The sequence below is a fragment of the Pipistrellus hanaki genome (genome assembly GCF_964339955.1).
Source record: "Pipistrellus hanaki genome assembly, chromosome: 1".
In the NCBI taxonomy this organism is placed as follows: domain Eukaryota; kingdom Metazoa; phylum Chordata; class Mammalia; order Chiroptera; family Vespertilionidae; genus Pipistrellus; species Pipistrellus hanaki.
Window position 1 is genome coordinate 204,098,221 of NC_140503.1, and position 19,692 is coordinate 204,117,912.

At 43.6% G+C, this 19,692-nt stretch overlaps 1 protein-coding gene across 5 annotated transcripts in view; it reads right to left on the bottom strand.

The window, feature by feature from the left end:
• CC2D2A (coiled-coil and C2 domain containing 2A) overlaps positions 1–19,692 on the bottom strand; it is an 81,774-nt gene that overhangs the window by 43,374 nt on the left and 18,708 nt on the right. For 3 of the 5 annotated variants that reach the window (XR_014796122.1, XM_084896768.1, XM_084896766.1), the window contains exons 8-17: positions 19,381–19,542; positions 16,609–16,771; positions 14,277–14,413; positions 13,515–13,646; positions 10,287–10,496; positions 9,130–9,236; positions 7,310–7,450; positions 3,824–3,980; positions 2,491–2,729; positions 767–944 (exon numbers count right to left, since the gene is read on the bottom strand). Coding sequence is in view for 4 of the 5 variants with exons in the window: in XM_084896768.1 (XP_084752894.1) it covers positions 767–944; positions 2,491–2,729; positions 3,824–3,980; positions 7,310–7,450; positions 9,130–9,236; positions 10,287–10,496; positions 13,515–13,646; positions 14,277–14,413; positions 16,609–16,771; positions 19,381–19,542 (1,626 nt within the window). In the remaining variant the exon portion in view is untranslated. Of the gene's footprint in view, positions 1–766; positions 945–2,490; positions 2,730–3,823; positions 3,981–7,309; positions 7,451–9,129; positions 9,237–10,286; positions 10,497–13,514; positions 13,647–14,276; positions 14,414–16,608; positions 16,772–19,368; positions 19,543–19,692 lie in introns of all 5 variants that reach the window. The other 2 variants (XM_084896765.1, XM_084896767.1) reach the window with 1 other exon arrangement.

Consider the following 19,692-nt stretch of genomic DNA (forward strand, 5'->3'; position numbering starts at 1 on the left):
GTCTCTGTAAGAGACAAAAGAACACTCAGAGCTACAGAGAAGGTCATGTGAAGACGGAAGCTGAGACTGGACTTAGGCCATCATAATCTGAGGACCTCCCAGAGCCACCAGAAGCTGGAAGGGGCCAGGAAAGACCTCCCTCCCCACCCAAACCCCCTCTCCCGGAGCTCCTGGAGGGAGCATGGCCTTGGGTGTCAGACTTCAGGGCTTCCAGGATTGAGAGAGTAAACATCAGCCATTCTAAGCCACCACATTTGCATTGCTTAGTATGGGAGCCCTAGGAAACTACAACAGACAGAAATAAACATACTGCTGATGGTGGGATTTAAATTAGGAGGGAGATTTATTTTTTTGGGGGGGCCCTAATACCTGTATCTCCTCTCCCAACCTCCCTCCTAACCACCTGTGACTACAGCATAACTGATTTCTCTGGTACATTATGCCAGGGTCCTGGTAGAGGGGGAGTCTGAGGCACTCCTCTGATGAATGAGGCAGAGGTTCTCCCTTCCTCCACCCTCCCTCCACGCCTCTGGTTTATCAAAGAACACCCTTGAACAGTGTGGCCAGCATTACTCTGTCCACATTTTGAGGAGGTTAGTTGGGGTAAGAGACCTCCTTCTGCCAAACCTTTCACAGAGACATGTCCAGGAGGCTGACCCTTGAGAACCTACCAGGAGGCTGGCATAGCCAATCGGTGACTTCCAACCGCCTTGCTCCTGCGATGACCAAGATATTCCTAAGACATGACTATCATTACAACGCATACCTGAAGTGTTAAACTCTCTGGCCAGTTGACTATTTGCAAACTGAAAATCTGTCCAAAGTGAACTCGGAAGTCTGCCCCGAGTGGTCGCCCTTCGGTCCTGGACACCTCCTTGTCATTGAAGATCACCTTCAAATACACCGAGCGCCTCTTGACGTCTTCCCTTCGTAAGACCTCCGCCCTGCAAAGGGAGACCGTTGGCAGGTGAGGCTGGCGTTCATTGGCTGAAGATAACTGGAGAGCGTGGCAGATGGACACTGAACAGGACAAGATACTCTGGAGGCGTCACTGCCAGTCATGTTAGCTCTCACTGAACCCAAAGGTCAATTTGCATATTAGCCTTTTATTATATAGAACATACACTGAGTGGACAGATTATTATGCGTTCAGAGATCATAATAATCATAGGTCTTACTGAGCATCTATAATAAAGATTGTGATAGGGAGGAGGAGGCCGGAAAGGCCATCGGGATTTAAGAACTGAGTCCAAGCATCCCTGTACAACAGTTTCCTTAATGTTTTCAAGCAAGCCTTACATTTCTGTCCCACAGCTTTAAGTGAACAGACACATCAATTCCTAAATGGAGAGAATTCAAACCATAAGGGGCAGTAGTGATTTATATTTGGTTGGGACATTTTATTCTAAAAATATACCGAGTGGCCAGATTATTATGACCTCTATAATTATTATTAACATAATAATCTGGCCACTCTGTGTGTGTGTGTGTGTGTGTATTAGAGGCCCAATGCATGAATTCATGCATGGGTGGGATCTGGCCAGCCTGGCTGAGGGACAGGACATGGGTGGTTGGCCAGCCTGCGTACTGGTGGAACTCCTGGTTGAGGGGACAATTTGCATATTAGCCTTTTATTATATAGAATATACACTGAGTGGCCAGATTATTATGTGTTCAGAGATCATAATAATCTGGCCACTCAGTGTATAACAGCATATTGTAGCAATTAGGCCACATTGGCTTCTCTGAGATTCTGTTTTGTTTTAGTTTGCTTTGTTTCTTAACACTCTCCAATAGTGAGTGGCGGCTCTCTGCATGCAGGGGATTGAGAAATGTCCCCTATTTTTAAAGGTCGTTTGAATCTCCAAAAAAGGTATCCTTGGGAAGTGTATTATTCTTAAAGCCAGGAAGTTAAAAAATATATCAAAACCAATAAGAGTGGCCATTAATTTTACTATGTGTATGTACAAAGATGCCCACCCAAAACTCCGATTGTTGGTTAAGTCAATGGCAACTCAAGCTTGTTAAGGAAAGGGTAAGCTTCAGATGCCTGACACAGGGAGGCTCTGGAGGTTCAGCAAAGGGCAAAGCTGGCCTCTGGAGTGGCTGAAATCAAGGGCTGAGGGTAGACCTGGGTGTCTGTGCCCAGGAGAGGGGTACTACGGTGGACAGAAAACATAGTGAAGTTATAGATAAAAGCTCATGCAGGCAGCAACTGTGAAGAGTGCCCTCTAGAAGCAGATTCATGTACTGGGCTCCTGGGAAGCCAGGAGGGATGCATTAACTAGGGAGGTGAACCACAGGGAGTCACTAAACTATGAACAAATATGGGCAATTTCATGTGATTAAATCACATATATGTCTGCAGAGTTAACGATTCTCCTGATTGCATGGTGTCAGTCAGGGGGTGTACAGGAGATGCACATTCCACAACGGGTGTATGCGTGTGCATGTTCACGGGTATGTTTGTGGGTCTCCTGTCAACCTCACCTGGGACACTGGTCGTTGGGTGTCACGTTCCCAGCCAGGCTCAGCTCTGGGACCAGCATGGGCTCGCCGGGCCTCCTCCTGCTCCGGGCTGCTCTCTCCCTCACCTCCTGCTCCAGAACTGCCTGCTGGATGGGCTCTGGGGGGATGGGTTTCACGGGACCCTCCCCAGGAGATGGCTCCTCTGCCTCCTCATCATGGTGTTCTTCGGCTGCTTGTTTCTTCTTCTTTTTCTTGGCCCTCTGTTGGGTGAGAGGCAACCTTAGGTCAGACGGAAATGTTGGGATTTCGTTGAGGAACACGGCCTTCAGAATCAGATAGACTTGGATGCATACCCAGCTCCTCCTCAGATAACTGTGTGCACTCAGGCAGGTTACAGAGCTACCTGGCCTCTCTGTGCCTCAGTTTTCTCTCCCACAAAATGGGGACAATCATGGGAAACTCTGTCAGGGCTTATGAAATGGGATAATTAATACCTGTAAAGCACTCATCACAGCACTTGGCCCCTAGAAAGAGCTTAAGAAAGTTAGCTATTTAAATGATTATTAACATAGAGTCTCAAGGACAAGGACACATCTTGAAATTAAAGGGAGGCTGTGGCCCAGCTGGCATGGCTCAGTGGTTGAGCGTGGACCTATCAACCGGGAGGTCATAGTTCTATTCCCAGTAGGGAAATCTGCTATAAGTTTCAGGCTCCCTCCCTGGTGTACGCTGTGCAGGACAGCTTGTCAATGATTCTCTCTTATCACTGGTGTTTCTATCTCTCTCTCCCTCTCTGAAATCAATAAAAAAAATTTATTTTTTTAAAAAATGTAAGGCTGTGAGCAGGACTGGCACTGCATGTCCCCTTCATCTATTACTTATTGCCCTTGAATTTAAGTTTGCAGCTCATGTGCACAAAGTTATGTAGTTTTCTGAGAGAGACCCCAAAGAATCAATGCCCTCCATTCAATGGGATGATGCATGTAACATGCCTGACACATACATGAGCCAGTACTGTTATGACTTGTTTGTTCACTCAGATAGCCACAGCGTGGTAACAGAGAGCTAACAGTGATAGCAAGAGTAACTTGCCCAAGAACACACAGTTGGGAAATCCTGGCTCTCTGGCTTCACCCAGCTCTGCAGCTTTTTAAAGAAGTGCATTCATTAGCCAGTTCATTCACTCATTCTTTTGTTGTTCCCTGGCAAGGGGGCAAGGAGAGAGACAGAGCAGAGCCAGCATGGAACCCCAGTCTGGCTTACCCAGTTTCCCTCCTTCTGTCTCTTGGGGTGCCCTCCAGACCCTTCCTCCCCCAGGTCAGCCCAGTTCAGGGCCGAGGCCCTGTGTGCGGACCTGGGCTTTCTTCCAGGCTTTCCACTGCTGATACTCGGTTCGGTATTCTTCCATCTTCTGCTCGTACTCTTCCGAGTGTTCTTCCAGCAATTCGCTAATTTCAGTCTGAATTTCTGCTTCGTATGCTTCTTCGTCTGCTTTCTGGTCCACTTTTTCCCTTTAAAACAATTGACAGTACCTTGGTTAGTTCTTGAAATGAAGTCATGGAGTAATAATAGCAGCAACCACCTGCATCAGGCTTAATCTGTGGCAGGAACTCTTCTAAAAGTTCTGCACATGCCAGCTCACATCCCTGCAATGCAGAGACTGATCATCCATGTTTTATATATGAGAAGACAGGTGCAGAGAGGGTAAGTAACTTGCCCAAGAACACCAGTTGGTGGTGGAAGAGCTGGAATATTTACTGCTAAACAACAATGTCATTCTGAGTTAAGTGACCCAGATGGCATACTGACATGGTGCCGGTAAAACTCTCCACCTGTAGCAGTAGGAGGTCACTATAGTTATCTTATTAACCCTTCAAGTCTCTGAGGACTCACTTGGTCATGTTGCTACCCAGTCCCTAAAACCACTTTGTAACTTGGGATTGACAATTTGAGTGTTTCTTGGAGGATTCTGCGGACATTCCATCAGGAGCTCGGCACAACGTAAGGCCGTGCTTCCCAAGGTATGTTCTGTAGAACACTAACTAGTTCTGTGAATGCCCAAGTCAACCTGAGGTTAAACAAATGGGATCAGTCCCTGGCTCATCTTTGCAGAGCCCTTTATATATTAACGGGCAGTGTGACTCTTTAGGAGAGGGATGGCCAACATGCCTACCCAGTGCGTCCCACCCAGCACTTGCTGTCACTCATCACCTGTACTTATCTCTTTAATGTGGTCAGGTCAGGGCAATGCTGTCTGGTCTCTTTAAGCTTCTATCCCTTTTAGATAAACTTAGTCAAGTGCCCAGAGCTGACAAATGTTTGCTATGTACATGTTTAGCCTGGTACTTTAGCAATTAGAATCCCCTAAGGCCATGGTCAGCAAACTGCAGCTCTCGAGCCACATGCGGCTCTTTGGCCCCTTGAGTATGGCTCTTCCACAAAAATACCACGGCCTGGGCGAGTCTCTTTTGAAGAAGTAGCATTAGAAGAAGTTTACGTTTAAAAAATTTGGCTCTCAAAAGAAATTTCAATCCTTGTGCTGTTGATATTTGGCTCTGTTAACTAATGAGTTTGCTGACCACTGCCCTAAGGCACAAACGTGTACAGATTTGTAGGATTCTACCTAAGAAATCCATTTGGAAGCACAGTGACACCTCAAATTTATAAACATTGAGGAAGTCTGGCTCAAAAATGTAGTTCTGTTTCTGATATATAAGGAAGCATTCACTTCCTCCTTGTTATTCGGAAACATGAGTGGGCTGGTGGGAATTGGGGAATGTGTGCAGGAAAAAAATTATGGGGTATTATAGGTGGCTAGAGGAACCACGAAGGGCACTCTAGAAGAAGTTAGGAAACTGGGCCTAAGTTTTATGAAAGTGACAACCTAGAGGTGACCTGAAGGGTAAATCACCTATAAATTTCAGTTTATCCTAAACTTAGGAAGGAAGCAAGGGAGAAGAAAACAATCTTATAAACATTCATGTTCTCCATTGAGGCTAGAAGGGTAGCCTAGGACGGAATTTAGAAGTAGAAACACCAAGTTTCTGGGAGAATCCACGGTTTCTGTGGGAGAAACTCTTTGAATTTGTTTTTCATGAACTAACATTCAACCAGCACACCCCCAGTGGCAGGTGCTCTGCTGGGGACCAGAGGTCCAGTGGCGACAAGGTCCCTGACCTCACAGAGAGTTTATATTGGGAGGATGTCTTCTCAGCCTCTGATAGTTACAACCCCCCAAAATCACCATCCACAGCTCTATTTGGCTAAAACGTGGCTGATTTCAAAGCCAAGCACTAGCAGATTGCCCACACTTGTCATTTCCGTGTTGGTATACGGACATAACACTCATTCAGAAGAAGGGGACTTCTTCTGCTGTGTTAACTGTGCTCTTGCTCATGGGTCAAAGCCTAGTGCATGAGGCCTCCTTAGCATAAGTGCTATCAAAGCACACCTTCCCCACACCATGCCCTGGTCAGCTCCAAGTGTGTTGGAGATGGATGTGAAAGATAAAGCTGTAAAGACTGCAGGAGACAACACACAGACCACATGGACTCTCCCATGACTCAGAGGTTTTCTTCAGCAGATATGAAAAGCACCAATCAAAAAGAAAAGTCTAGCCCTAACCAGTTTGGTTCAGTGGATAGAGCATCAGCCTGCGGACTGAAAGGTCCCAGGTTTGATTCCGGTCAAGGGCATGTACCTTGGTTGCGGGCACATCCCCAGTAGAGGGTATGCAGGAGGCAGCTGATTGATGTTTGGCTCTCATCGATGTTTCTAACTCTCTATCCCTTTCCTTTCCTCTCTGTGAAAAAACAATAAAAAATAATTAAAAAAAAGAAAAGTCTAAAATATTATTTTTTTTTAAAGTTAAGAACTATTCATCAAAAGCAGCAGGAAGAGAGTAAAAAGACAGGTTCAGATAGGAGAGGCCACCGTGGCAGGCACCCCCCACAGAGGTCTCTTGAGCAGAGTGTGTGCCGAACTCCTACGAATTATGAAAACGGCAAAAGGACAATCAATCTAGGTAAAAAACCAACAAAAGCCTTGAACAGACACCCCAGAGAAGAGGAAACCAAAGTGGCCAACTCATGTATAGAAAATAAAAATTAAAACATGCTTTCATTAGATTAGCACAGTGTTCTTGATCAGGCGAGATGGATGTGGGTGACCTGGACCTATGGGGACACTGGTCAGAGAACAAATCAGCTCAATCACTCTGCAAAAATGTCTGGATTCAGCATGTAAATGTAAATTCTTGTCAAAATGCCCCCCTTAAGAATCAACAATTTCACTTCCAGGTATACTTCTGGAAGGTGTAGACACATAAACTGTCTACAAAAGACATGTCTACAAAACTGTCCACAGAAGTGCTGTTTTTAACAATTGAAAAATGGGATCAACTCAATGTCCACCAACAATAAAATGGAGAAATCCTATGACATTCATATAATGAAGAGTTATAAAGCAAAGACATAAAATAGATGGATCTCACATAGTATTAAAGAAACCAGCGTGTGTTCACTAAAGAATACACACAAAATACTTTTATTTACGGAAAAGTAAAAAACTATATGTTCCCAGGGATTATGGCAAACCTATAAATAAAATAAAAAAAACACTGATCATAAAAGTCCAGAAAAGGGTTACTTTTGGGACGAGGGAGGTTGAGTTGGGGTTAGGAACTTGGGGGCTGCCAGGTTATGTTCTATTTCTGAACCTGGGGAATGGTTATGGTTATTCATTTGTAAGTATTTTTTGTGACATTTTTAAAACTGTACCTATGTTTTATACATTTTTCTCTATGATATAACCCAATAAAACAATTTTTAAAAAAACCTACTTTCTCAAAACAAGTTTCAAGGGCGTGTTTGTAAACCTCTGGAACTCCCTCAGGGACTTCATTTCTTTCCAGACTTTTATGATGGTCTTAAGCAACGTTCGATCTTTTTCTTGTTCAGCGTCACGGAGTTTTCTTGTTTCCCTACAAGATATAATACACACACACACACACACACACACACACACACACACATATAAATAAAGTTATCTAGCTGTGTGCAAATTAAAAAGAACTAATAATGCTATAGTGATTGCATATTTAAGAGCTATAATATAGAAAACCAAAACCATGAATGCAAATTTGAATACAATGGGATGTTGATATATTTTGAGAGGGTCTTTTCTTGTTAGGTGAATCTGACTTCAACTTAACTAAATTAACTTTTAAAATTATTATTAATATAATGTACCTTTAACAAATCACCACCATTGACACTATACAAATAAAGAGCCCAATATGTGCAGTTTTCATGGACTGAATTATTGTTAACATAAGGGGGGGGGTGTTGCTGTCCCAGTGAACAACAAATATATTCAAGTCTGTGTTAGCACAAATCACAGTTCTCCCTTTAGGAGACGAAGTAATGTTAGTGGTGCGAAGAGGTATCCTTGGAAAATGCTTCCATTTTCATTTCCATTATTTAAAGTGTTTGCCAATTATATAGTGCCTTACTTTAAGCTCTCTATGACTGATAGCCTAATCCAGAAGTACTCTATTATGCCATTAATTAATTAGACACGTTTTTTTCTTGAGCAAGTACCAGGTGCCATGTCAGGGAATTCAGAAGTGTCTGTGAGATAGGTGGTGTCCCTATCATCAGAACGTTTAGCTCAGGAGACAGGCACATAGATAAATGACTGTAACATCCAGTGTGAACTTGGCCTAAGAGAGCTTGACCCCCAGAAGGCAGGCCTGAGCCTGGAGTTGTCCTGGTGATAACTAAGCCTGGGTAGAAGGTAGAGAGAAGCACGGAGGGATGATTTTCTAATCATTCAACTGGTGGCCGTGGAAAAGGAAGATGACAGCCAGTTAGTTGTCGGATGGCCAGGAGTTCAGACTCTCTGCAGAAGGTGGAAAAGCAAGAATGCAGTGAACGAGAATAGAAGCATTCTTCTGGAGGAGCAGCAAGGCATTACAGTTAAGGACACGAATGTGGTAACCACTCCCCAGATGTAAACCTGCTTCTATCGTTTATAAGCTGGCATGTGTATTTTCTGTCCATGTGTCCCACACGTGTGTGCCTAGCACAAATGAGTAATGTGTCAGGTGTTCTGTAGGGTTTGTAAATGGTATCACACAGCAAGCATCCTCTTATGCCTAGATTTTCAAATTTAACATTATTTTATACATATTGATACATGCAGCGCTAATTCAGTCATTTTGATCGTGGTACAGATGCTTCATTTAGCTCTAGCAGATGTGTTCAGTGCTATGGGATCATTTCTAGTCTCTCATTTGTAAGTGATGCTCTGAAATTCTTGCAGGCGCCTGCAGGTGCACTTGTGCATGGCTCTTTGGAGGGCACACGTCTGAAGCAGAATTTCTGGGTCTTAGCCAGGCTGTTCCCTGCAGGGGTGGCTGCAGCAGTGTTTGTTTCCACCAGCAGAGTGTGCGAGTCACAACATCCTACATCTTCATTCCTTTGTTGGGTTTCCAATTTGGTGTTAATATGATGGCTATATCTCATTGCTTCTTTTGGCTTAATTTCACATGTATTCAGTGCATTCAGAAAAACTGAAAACAAATTGAGCTCTCAACAACTGCACATCAAACCGAGAAAGGGGAGCAGGGGGGAGTTACAATTATAGACTTTAACTCACCGAATTTCAGATTTATACTCATTGATGGCTTTTGGGGTTATATCAACAGAACTATGAGATTTTTCTGGATCAAGGCCCATCTGAACAGCATTTCTTAAAGCTTGGAGCTTAAAAAGACATGGATACATGTTTTGAGTTAGACACTGTCCTCCCAACTGCAGGTCATGTGCCCGGACCCACATATAAAATGACCCACCCACAAAATGACCCAAGGACCCATCATGTAAATGGATGTCCAAGCATCCTGCTGTTTCCAGGCTTTTGCCAAAATGAACTTCGACAAAGAGCTGTTTCCTGGGAATCAACCACAGTCCTCTGCTCTACCAGCTGAGCTATTGAAGGGATGGACTCCTATTCTTGGAAAAAACAAAAACAAAAACAAAAAAAAACAAAACATTGCATGTCTGTCCTTGTTCTGCAGCCCAGATACCTTGTTCTGCAGCCCAGATAATCAAACGGCTCATGAGATATGTTGCTTTTATATGTGTGTCTCAGACACAAGGTTTTTTTCCAAGGCTAAAAGTGGTTCCTTCTGTGTCTTGGACTTACAATGATATTTTTGTGATGTAAAGAGAACATAAAATAATAGACTTATTATAAAATAAGATATCATGGAGTTATCTATTTTTGGAGGTAGTACATTTGAACATCAGGGTAGAAGACTAAAATTGCCCATAGTCAAAATTATCCATGAAAAGTCCACAGGATGGGATTACATTGGAAACCATTCTAAAATGGATGGCCATTTCTTTGAACATCAGTTGAAACAAAGGACTTGTGTTCAGGTGCCACGTTATGGAGAATTATACATAAAATGAGAATGTTTCTAAGGACAGAGAGAATCTCTAGCCTTGAACAGCCTTAGCATCTGAGGTTCCATAAGCAAGACACAGCCAACTGTCTTTCATCTGATACCACCCCTGGTAGGTGAGATTGCTTGCACTGTTTCTACAAATCTTTCCCTTTAAGCCAAATGTGTGCCACTGAATTTGCACCCATTCAAGTACAGAGTCATGTTTTTCCTTTTGTTTCCAGGTACAACAACATATCATACATCCAAGAAAGTGGGGCCACATGGACATTTGCTGCCAGATATGTTTCTGTTGATTGGGCCTGTCAGAACCAACCCCACCAACAATGAGTGTGGAAGAGTGTACCTTATCAGTAAGAAATTGTGCCTTGTTTCTCTGGCTTCTTGCAAGGTACTGGTCGTATAATTGGGCCAGCTTGGCTGCCAAAACATGCTCTCGGCTAAAACAGGGATGATGGGTAAAGATTAACCCTGAAATATCAATGTCCAATTGGAAATTTTCAGGAAAGTCTCCAGATCCAATCATATGTTGAGTTCTCTGCACATATCTGACCGCCTGCCAAAGAGAGCAGAATGTGGGGGGAACACAGTTAAGGCACTTACTAGATAATGACCTAACAAGCAGTGGAAAGGCAGTCAGATGCAAAATACCTCCTACCCTGGTCAAGCCAGAATGATGCTCCATCCCCTTTCCTGGTGGTTTTAGGGGCCTGCTCTTTTCTGAATAGTCAAAAGGTAAAAATAAAAGACAAGAGTGAGAAAGGAAACCATTTTAATCTCGTCTCCAAGGTTTTTTAGATTTCCTCTCTCCCAAGTCAGTCCCAATCTTTGTCCTGCAGACTATCCTGTTTCTTAGGGTTTGTCTCTGATGACCTTGAAATTCTTTTGACTGGAGAAGCATAGATTCTGGTCCAAACTGATCATTACTGGGATCATGGATATACTCTCCACGTACAAAGTAACGGCAGAAGAGGGAGATGGAGCAGGTGAGGAATGGAAATTTCCACTGGGACGTCCATGGGTCGCTTTGTGCATAGTGAGCCCAATAAATCCTTCTGTGTTTATCCCATAATATCTTTAAGATATCTTTAAGATATGCCCCACAGATCACCACTGCTTTTGAGGTTGGAAGGTGCAAGGTGGAGACCTTTCTGATTCTGTGTCTTTGTTTATGTAGACACTGATTGTGATCAGGAAGTGGGCATTGAGACACATCTCAAGATCCTCTGTTTTTGCAGAATAAAGCTTTTGGAATCTACTTATGCTATCTGGAAAATGTGAAAGTTTATGTGACATAAATGTATTATTTATTAGTTATGAAGTTAAATGAAAGTTGTAGAAACTCTAGTGAGAACTGAAGTGTCTATCTTCCATAAACTGTGGGTAACTTTCAGTAATCTCTTCACGGCAACATCTAAAGAGGCGGGGCTGGGGGAAGCTTGGATTCCAGCTCTGGTTCTAACTCTAATTTGTTCTGGAGCCTTGGTGAGGTTGCTATACATCCCTGAGCCTATTTCTGTAGGAATGGGAGGCTGAGAAAAGATTAGCAGTTTGTAGATCACTAGGCAGCATATCAACCACTTCACATAAACCATCTCATTTCTCCCATAAAGATGAATGGATGTCTTTGATGTGCTAGGCCTGTCTCCAAGTAGCCTAGGGGGGAAAAGATAAGGCCTGGGATGTGCACAGGAAGGCTGGGAAGCCCAGTAGAGGGGACTCCTATGATTTTCCTCTCAGATTAAGAATAGGAAAAGTTGGTCTAGATTGTGTGTGTGTGTGTGTGTGTGTGTGTGTGTGTGTGTGTGTACATACATGTAATTTTGTACAGAAATATACTCATACAGGTCATACAGTATGATCTGCTTTTCAGTTACTATTAGTCATCAAAATAGTACTAGTATTCACACTTACAGCAAAGCATGTACATATGAGCCTTCATTTACCAGTAAATTTGTCCTGTCTTGGTGTTGCTGTCTGTTTTGCACTGGTAAGAATATATGAATTTATTTCTTTTTAGCCATTTAATCTCATACTTTTCCCTTTGCCAGATTAGTAGACTATTTCTGTATATTTAGGACTTAGGATTTTCTGCAAGAGTTCAATAGAGTGTATTCTACATTTATTTTAATAAAACAACACATTTTCTCCAAAAAATGGCATTCAAAAATAGCATTTTGAAAAAAGCATTAAAAATGTCTTTGATGAGAAGATTGGTGGATATTTTGTTTTTTAAAAAAAATCTTTGTAAACCAGGATGTGTTTACAAATAGGAAAGTATTGCCTATTTCTCAGTCCCTTCCAAAATAGGCTGAGTTACATCTCCCTTTGGGTTTACAGGGCAGAAAGCGCATCCTGCATGGGTCTTATTCCACCAATAGTTTGTATGTTATGAAAGTCCTAGTTCTGGTCATTAAGATCCTTACACTTTAGATGGCAACAGCGGAGATCCATCTCTTTCCTCTTTTTTTCCAGTAAAAGTTCTCAGTTATCACCTGCATTCCCGTTAGAAGATTTTTCTCTGTGTGTGGTCACGATGTGTCTTGTGAGCACCCAGACTACCTGGGTGACTTAGAACAATCCCACCTCACAAAGGCATGTACCACTGAACATCCTTCCGCAGACTTACAGGAACATTCCATCCTAATTGCTTGGCTCTGGCTGGGTCTTGCCTTGCCTTTCCTTTCCTTTTATATGGGGTATGAGATCACTCAGGTGTGGCTTTCAGGTTCCATCTTGTACTCTTCTTGGTGAATAAGTAACGTTGGCAGCACAGTTTCAATTATTTAAACTATTACCTGGGGCACCTGTGCTTTGTGTCTCTTTCTCCAAATCTGCATTAGCCCATGTTCAAGTGATTATTGGTGGCCTCTGCTGTAAGCTGAGCTCAGCAAAGTAAAAATAGCTCCCAGGACTCTTGGGAGTCATTGGGCAAGACCACTCCAAAGACCCCAACTCTCTTCCTATGGGGAATGAAGACACCTGGTTTGTTGTGTTTCTTTTTGTTTACTACCATTTCTCCAAAGAATTAATAACATTGATAGGCCATGTTATTTTAGCTTTGAAATTGATTTAATCCTTTAGTCTTTAATTGAAAACTGAAAACCAGAATTATCAGCGATGGTGCATATGGACCATCTGCTGACATTCTCAGCATGAGTAGAGATGCATGCCCATGCAGAAAATAATAAAGTTGCACAGGAAAAGAATAATCATTGGCGGGAATTAAAATCCAAGTGTCCACATTTGCCCTGGAAAAACAGTAGCAACTTAAGTAAGATGACAGGAAGGGAAGAAGAAAAATAAGAGCAACTGACCTGGATATGCAAATAAGACACCGTCTCAGCCATTCCACCTGGCAAACCTGCTTCCCGTTAAAGAAGGAAGTAGGTGAGCCCAGTGGACTCCCTTATAAACACGCCTGCTATCTGTTCTTTGTGTGTAAGATGTAAATTATTAAAAAAAATAAATAAATCAAAGTAGAACACTACAAATTCAGTACTCCAAGCGATTCAAGCAGCAAAGGTCTTTTAAGCAAAGGCACCCAGTAAAAATGAGAGGAAGGTTTGTTTACCTTTTTATACAGAGTTTCGAGCTCTGCGTGAATGTCTTGCTCCTGGGTCAAGGCTGGCGGCCGGGAAGGGGAAGGCCTGATGGGGTTGGGCAGGGCTAAGATTCTGCCGTCATCTCCGAACCACCTTCTGTCCTGGGGAGTAGGCAGAGGGAAGGGCATTTTCTTCTCATTGGACGGAAATGGTTTACAAATGAAACAACATTTGCGGGGAAATTCCAGGTCTGCACATACATCTCATGTACTTCCCCCCTCCCCCAATAGATCTTCTACAGTCTGTTTCTGTTAGAAATCTAGTCTTCACTACTGTCCCCTACAATTAATTTAAGATATAGTCTTCACCACTACCCCTTCCCCCCTGCAAAATTTAAAAATAAAAATAAAAAACCTTAAGAAAAAGCTGTAATAATTGCTATGGAAAATTCTGTATTCTATTCATTAAATATTTAAAGAAAACAAAAAAAGGAGAAAAGCAATAGAGACCATTCTATCTTGGACCTTTGAACATTTATTTCTATGAATAGGGAAATGGTTGCCAACATCTGATTTACAGAAGCTGGCATGCAGCTGGCAGAAGATGTGTTTTCAGCAGCCAGAGGGTGTTCCGTGTGAGATCATGAAACATGATGAGACAAGTTACAAAAAGCGAAATGGCTGCGGATGGCCACCCCCAAGGGGAAATGAGTGGGGTGGTGCAGTGACTGTCCTGTGGGGAGAGGGGTCCCCTGGGTCGCTAGGGGTGACGCTGGGAGGGGGTGTGCTTACGGGCTCCTGCACCAGCAGCCTGTTCTCCATGATGTTCTGCGTGGACCGCGGCACCTCGGGCCTGGTTCCAATGTACAGGCCTTCGTCCTCCAGGAACCTGGGCTGCATATTCTCAGGAAGCTTCTTAGACATGGGCACTAGACAGTCCACAGAGAAAGGTAGCCACGTCAGTGCCCACCTAACGTTTCCAACTGCGGTGTGGTGAGTTAAAGCAACCCCCAGAAGATTTCCTCTCTGGTCTTGGAAAAAGGCCCATTTCCAAATGAATTTCCCGAAGCAGAACAAAGGAGAAGATGAACGTGTTTACTGGCGATACCATGTCGTAGAGATGAAATAATTCAGTACCGAAGTGCAAAGAGCAGTAACGAGGGGTTAATCAGGCCGTCTGCTCCATTACCCTGGTCACTCCCCACTTCAAGGAACTCTCCTGGCCTGCTTCCAAACACACAGCTGCTCAAACCCTTGGTATCTCCAAAGTGATAACTGTCCACCCTTTTGTATGCTAATGAGAAGATTTCTCAATGGTCTAAGGATTAGTGTGGTGTCCAGGGAACCAATCATATGAGGAGACAGTTGGGTCTTTCATCATTCACTCCCTCCACTCCCACCTCTGGGAGAAAAGAGGGACAGAGGGACCAGAGGGACCAGAAATAGAATTAATCACCAATGGCAGTGATGTAATCAGTCAGTTTTGGAGAACTTCCTGGTTGGTGACACACACCTTTTGCCCTCTGGATCTTTTTACCTGTGAGATCTATGCTCTTTATCTCTCTCTATATAAAAGCCTAAGTGACCATCACAACCAAACAGACAACTGAACAGGCTGTGTGGGGCAACTAGGCCAGCAGGAGGTTAGTGAGGGGCGACCCAATGACTGAGCAGCAGGCTGCATGGGGCAATCAGGCCGGCAGGGGGGTTAGTGAGGGACAACCAAACAACCGAACAGCAGGCTGCATGAGGCAACCAGTCCTGCAGAGGGGGCAGCTGAGCATGATTAGGTAGGTGTTGGGGGCGGGGGGGCAACCAGCTGGATGGGGGACAGTTGGGGGTTACCAGGCCAGCAGCGGGGGAAGTTAGAAGCCCATGGTCAATCAGGCAGCAAGTGAGCAGTTAGAAGCCCATGGTCCCAGATTGTGAGAGGGATGTCCGACAGTTGGACATTCCCCAGGGGGTCTTGGATTGGAGAGGGTGCAGGCTGAGCTGAGGGACTCTCCCCCCTCTCCCGCCATGCACTGGGCCTCTAGTTATATAATAAACCAGTAAATAGCAGTACTTTCCTGAGTTCTAGGCGCTGTTGTATATACCCTGTTTCCCTGAAAATAAGACAGTGTCTTATATTAATTTTTGCTCCCGAAGATGCGCTAGGTCTTATTTTCAGGGGATGTCTTATTTTTCCATGAAGAATATGGTACACATTTATTGTTAAATGAAAATAAAGGAAATTTATTACCTGTATACGGTACGGTAGTACGGTAGTTGTCAACACAATCCAGATAAACTGAATCCTACAGTATCAAGAATTTACTCATTTATTCAATGACAATCATGTCATCATCTTCTGGAACATCATCATAACAATCCAATTCCTGAATTTTCTGGTGAATTTCTTGTGACTCCATTTCTTTCAGAATCAGTGGACCAAATCTCTCATGTTTAGCCTAGGGGGGCCTTATTTTCGGGGGATGCCTTATATTTCACTCAGAAGGAAATCTGTAAGTAGGTCTTATTTTCGGGGAAACACGGTAGTTATCAAACCTGGAGAGGGAGTCAGGGGAACCCCTGATGTGCTGCAAAGTTGGGTAAAAGTGTGTGTAGCTTGGGGACATGCTATTTGGCAATTGCTGTCTGAAGTAGCAGGTAGTCTTGTAGGACTGAGCCCTTCATGTGTGGGCTCTGCACTCACACTGGTAGTAGAGCAGGATTGAATTGTAGGACACCTAGCTGGCATGGGAGGACTGGTTGGTATAAGTAAAATCCTACACAGCTGGTCACAGGACTGTTTTAGAAGCACTGAGTGTGAGCAGAGGGGGAAACACAGTTGTTCTTTTTCACAGCCTGACTCTCAGAGCTCCCAGGGATGGTCCCTGATATGATGAAGGGGCTCCCATGGCATTCTGGGATTTCTTCTGTGATTCTAACCTTGATGGCTTGTTCAGTGGACATTTTCCCCTGCTCTATGTTTTTTTATGTGGGTGTGTGGAGATATTTCTTGATTATAAAATCAGATTAGAAACTGGGATCAGTGATGGAGATCTGGTGTCCTTAGACACCATCATCCTTTTGTCACTGGAAGGAAAAGGAAGATGAGCGGGAAGACAGAAAGAGCCGGTACCTGTCAGCCTACTGGGTATGAATAGGAGTTCTCTCTCCTTCTGCAGCTGAACGTGGACGCTTTCATAATAGGCAGGTCTCATCGCCATGAAGTCTTCAGCCCCATGATCTAAGCCCAACAGGAAATCCTCTGCATCTCTGCCATTGAGCAGCTCTTCCTCATCCTGCAGGGCATTAAGAAAATGACCACAAAAATCATGCTGAGAGGATCAGTGTATATAGAAAAAATAATCTATGATATTAAACTCACCAAACAACACTACATACAATAGTATTACCTACTTATTATTTATTTGTTTATTTAAACAAGAGCATAAAGCTACATGCCTTTCATATTTACCAAATGGATTTTCTTTGTTTTTCCTTTTCTTTTTTAAATTTTTTTATTTTATTGATTTTTCACAGAGAGGAAGGGAGAGGGATAGAAAGCTAGAAACATTGATGAGAGAGAATCATCGACCAGCTGCTTCCTGTACACCCCCTATCAGAGATGTGCCCGCAACCAAGGTACATGCCCTTGACCAGAATCGAACCTGGGACCTTTCAGTCCGCAGACTGACGCTCTATCCACTGAGCCAAACTGGTTTCGGCAATTTTCTTTGTTTTTCACTCTTCCTCATACTTGCAAAATGTCAAAATCAGGCCAGGCTGAGGTCAGAAGAGACGTGCTAAGGGAAGCTATGAAACCCCAACCACTCTAGCCCTTGGAAGGTTGAGACTTAAAGAACATGTGCTTGTAAGGTACGTAGCATCTTAAGCTTCTACCCGGCACCCACCCCAGGCAAATGCATAAGAGAGGATCCGCACACTCTGCTCAGACTGCCTGGAGTCCCGGCCGAGGGATCTTGTCTACTTTTCTGATCCTCGGTTTTCTCTGTTGTAAAATGGGTACATTAAGAGAGATGATTTCTTAGGATTTTGTGAGGATAGAATTGAATGACCTATTTAAAAATCTTAAGCACAGGACCTATAATTATAAATATTAGTGGAAGCATGTTAATTTTGCATAACTGAGGATTTTTCACATGCTTTTTCCTTTTTTCTCTTTCTTCCTCTTCTTTTCCTTTTCCTTTCTCCTTTTTAAAAATCAAGGCTTTTTAAAAAACAAAAACAAAACAACAACAACAACACCCAGCAATATCTTTTAAAATCCTGTGGAGACTTGCAGGTTGCTGAAGATACTGCAGCCGCCCAGCTACCTGCCTCCTATATTTCCTCCCCAAACAACAAGAAAGGAAAAGTAAACCTATGAGGTAAAGAAGCTCTCAGCATAACTTGAAGACAGAGAATGCCAAACACCTCAAAAAAGGATGATGTCTCTTGTTCTTGCCCTACTTCCGCTCACGATGAGCCAAGACCAAAGACTGGGGAAAACTGCAGCGAAGACAGAAAAAGGAAATGAGTGAAAGGGCCTCAAGATGATCTAAAACTCCTGCCAGAAAGACTAAGTCCAGCCCTAACCGGTGTGGCTCAGTGGCTAGAGCAGTGTTTTTCAACCTTTTTTGGGCAAAGGCACACTTGTTTCATGAAAAAAATCACGAGGCACACCACCATTAGAAAATGTTAAAAAATTTAACTCTGTGCCTATATTGACTATATATAAAGTAATTCTCTTGAATAGGAATCAAATAAACACAAAGAAAGTATTTTATAATTACTTTATTATGAAATATTAAGTAAACAAAATAGTGAAAAATTATAAAATTCTTGTCTTGTCTGCACCTACGGCACACCAGGCAACATCTCGCGGCACACTAGTGTGCCGTGGAACAGCGGTTGAAAAACGCTGGGCTAGAGCATCGGCCTATTGACTGAAGGGTCCCGGGTTCGATTATGGTCAAGGGCATGAACCTTGGTTGTGGGCACATCCCCAGTGGGGGGTGTGCAAGAGGCAGCTGATCGATGTTTCTCTCTCATAGATGTTTCTAACTCTCTATCCTTCTCCTTTCCTCTCTGTAAAAAATCAATAAAAAATATTTTTTTTTAAAAAAAGACTAAGTTCACTTTATGTATGAAAATATGAACAAAGGTCTGGGCAGGCAAGAGCATGGACTACAGCAGGAGAGGGCTTCACATACAGATGACTTCAAAGGGCATGTTTGCCCAGCCAGTGTAGCTCAGTGGTTGAGCATCCACCTATGAACCAGGAGGTCATGCCCGACTCTAGGGATCTTGAGCCCACAACCCAGGCACATGCTCTGATGGGGAACTGAACTGTGACCTCCTTGTTCATAGGTTGACACTCAACCACTGAGCCACACCAGCCGGGCAAGTCCTTTACACACTTTTACAGGCATGCTCACTTTTATCGCACCCATACCACTCACCATTATGGAATCTGAGTTGTAGCTTGGGTGTGGCACAGGGCGCACACAAAGCTGCTTGCCTGTAAGGTTGTGGGGGCAAGAAAAATCTGCAAGCCACATTGTTCTGCTTTTTTTTTTTCTTCTTTCTCCACAGAAAATGGACAGATTCAATTCAAGGCCCTCACTACCCAAAATGCGGGGGACATCAAAGGCTATAGAAGGTTACGTGAAGCTAGTACCCCCTTTCTTTCACACAAGACATGGATGAGCTGTTCTGTGTGGCAGTTTTACCTTCAGCCACTTTCTTCCTGGCTAGAGTATCATTGTCATCCACTTCCTTCTTCTCCTTTTCCTCCTCCTCCTCATTAATATCATCATCATTATCATCATCATCATCATCATTGTGGTCCTCATTGTCATTACCATCATCATCTCACCATCACAATATGAAATACCATTTTGCTTACTCCTTGAACAGGCGGCTCTTCTTCCTCTCCCTCCGCCTCCTCTTGATTGGCTCCCTCTCTAGGTTTTGCTTTTGGTTTTTCCTCCAGTTCCTCTGGGTCGGGATCAAAGGTGAAGGTGAAGAAGTTATAGGCTTCTTCGGCAGAAGGGAAGCCAGGCGGAGGCTGAGGAGGAGCAGAGAGCAACAGAAGGTCAGGTTCATAAGCTGGAGTGAGCTGTGTACTGTTCGCTAGCAGCAGGCTGCATGCTAATGGCATCAGGCATATTGCCTCTGTTGAAGGTCCGAGGCTACTGGTAATTAGCTGTAACAAGGG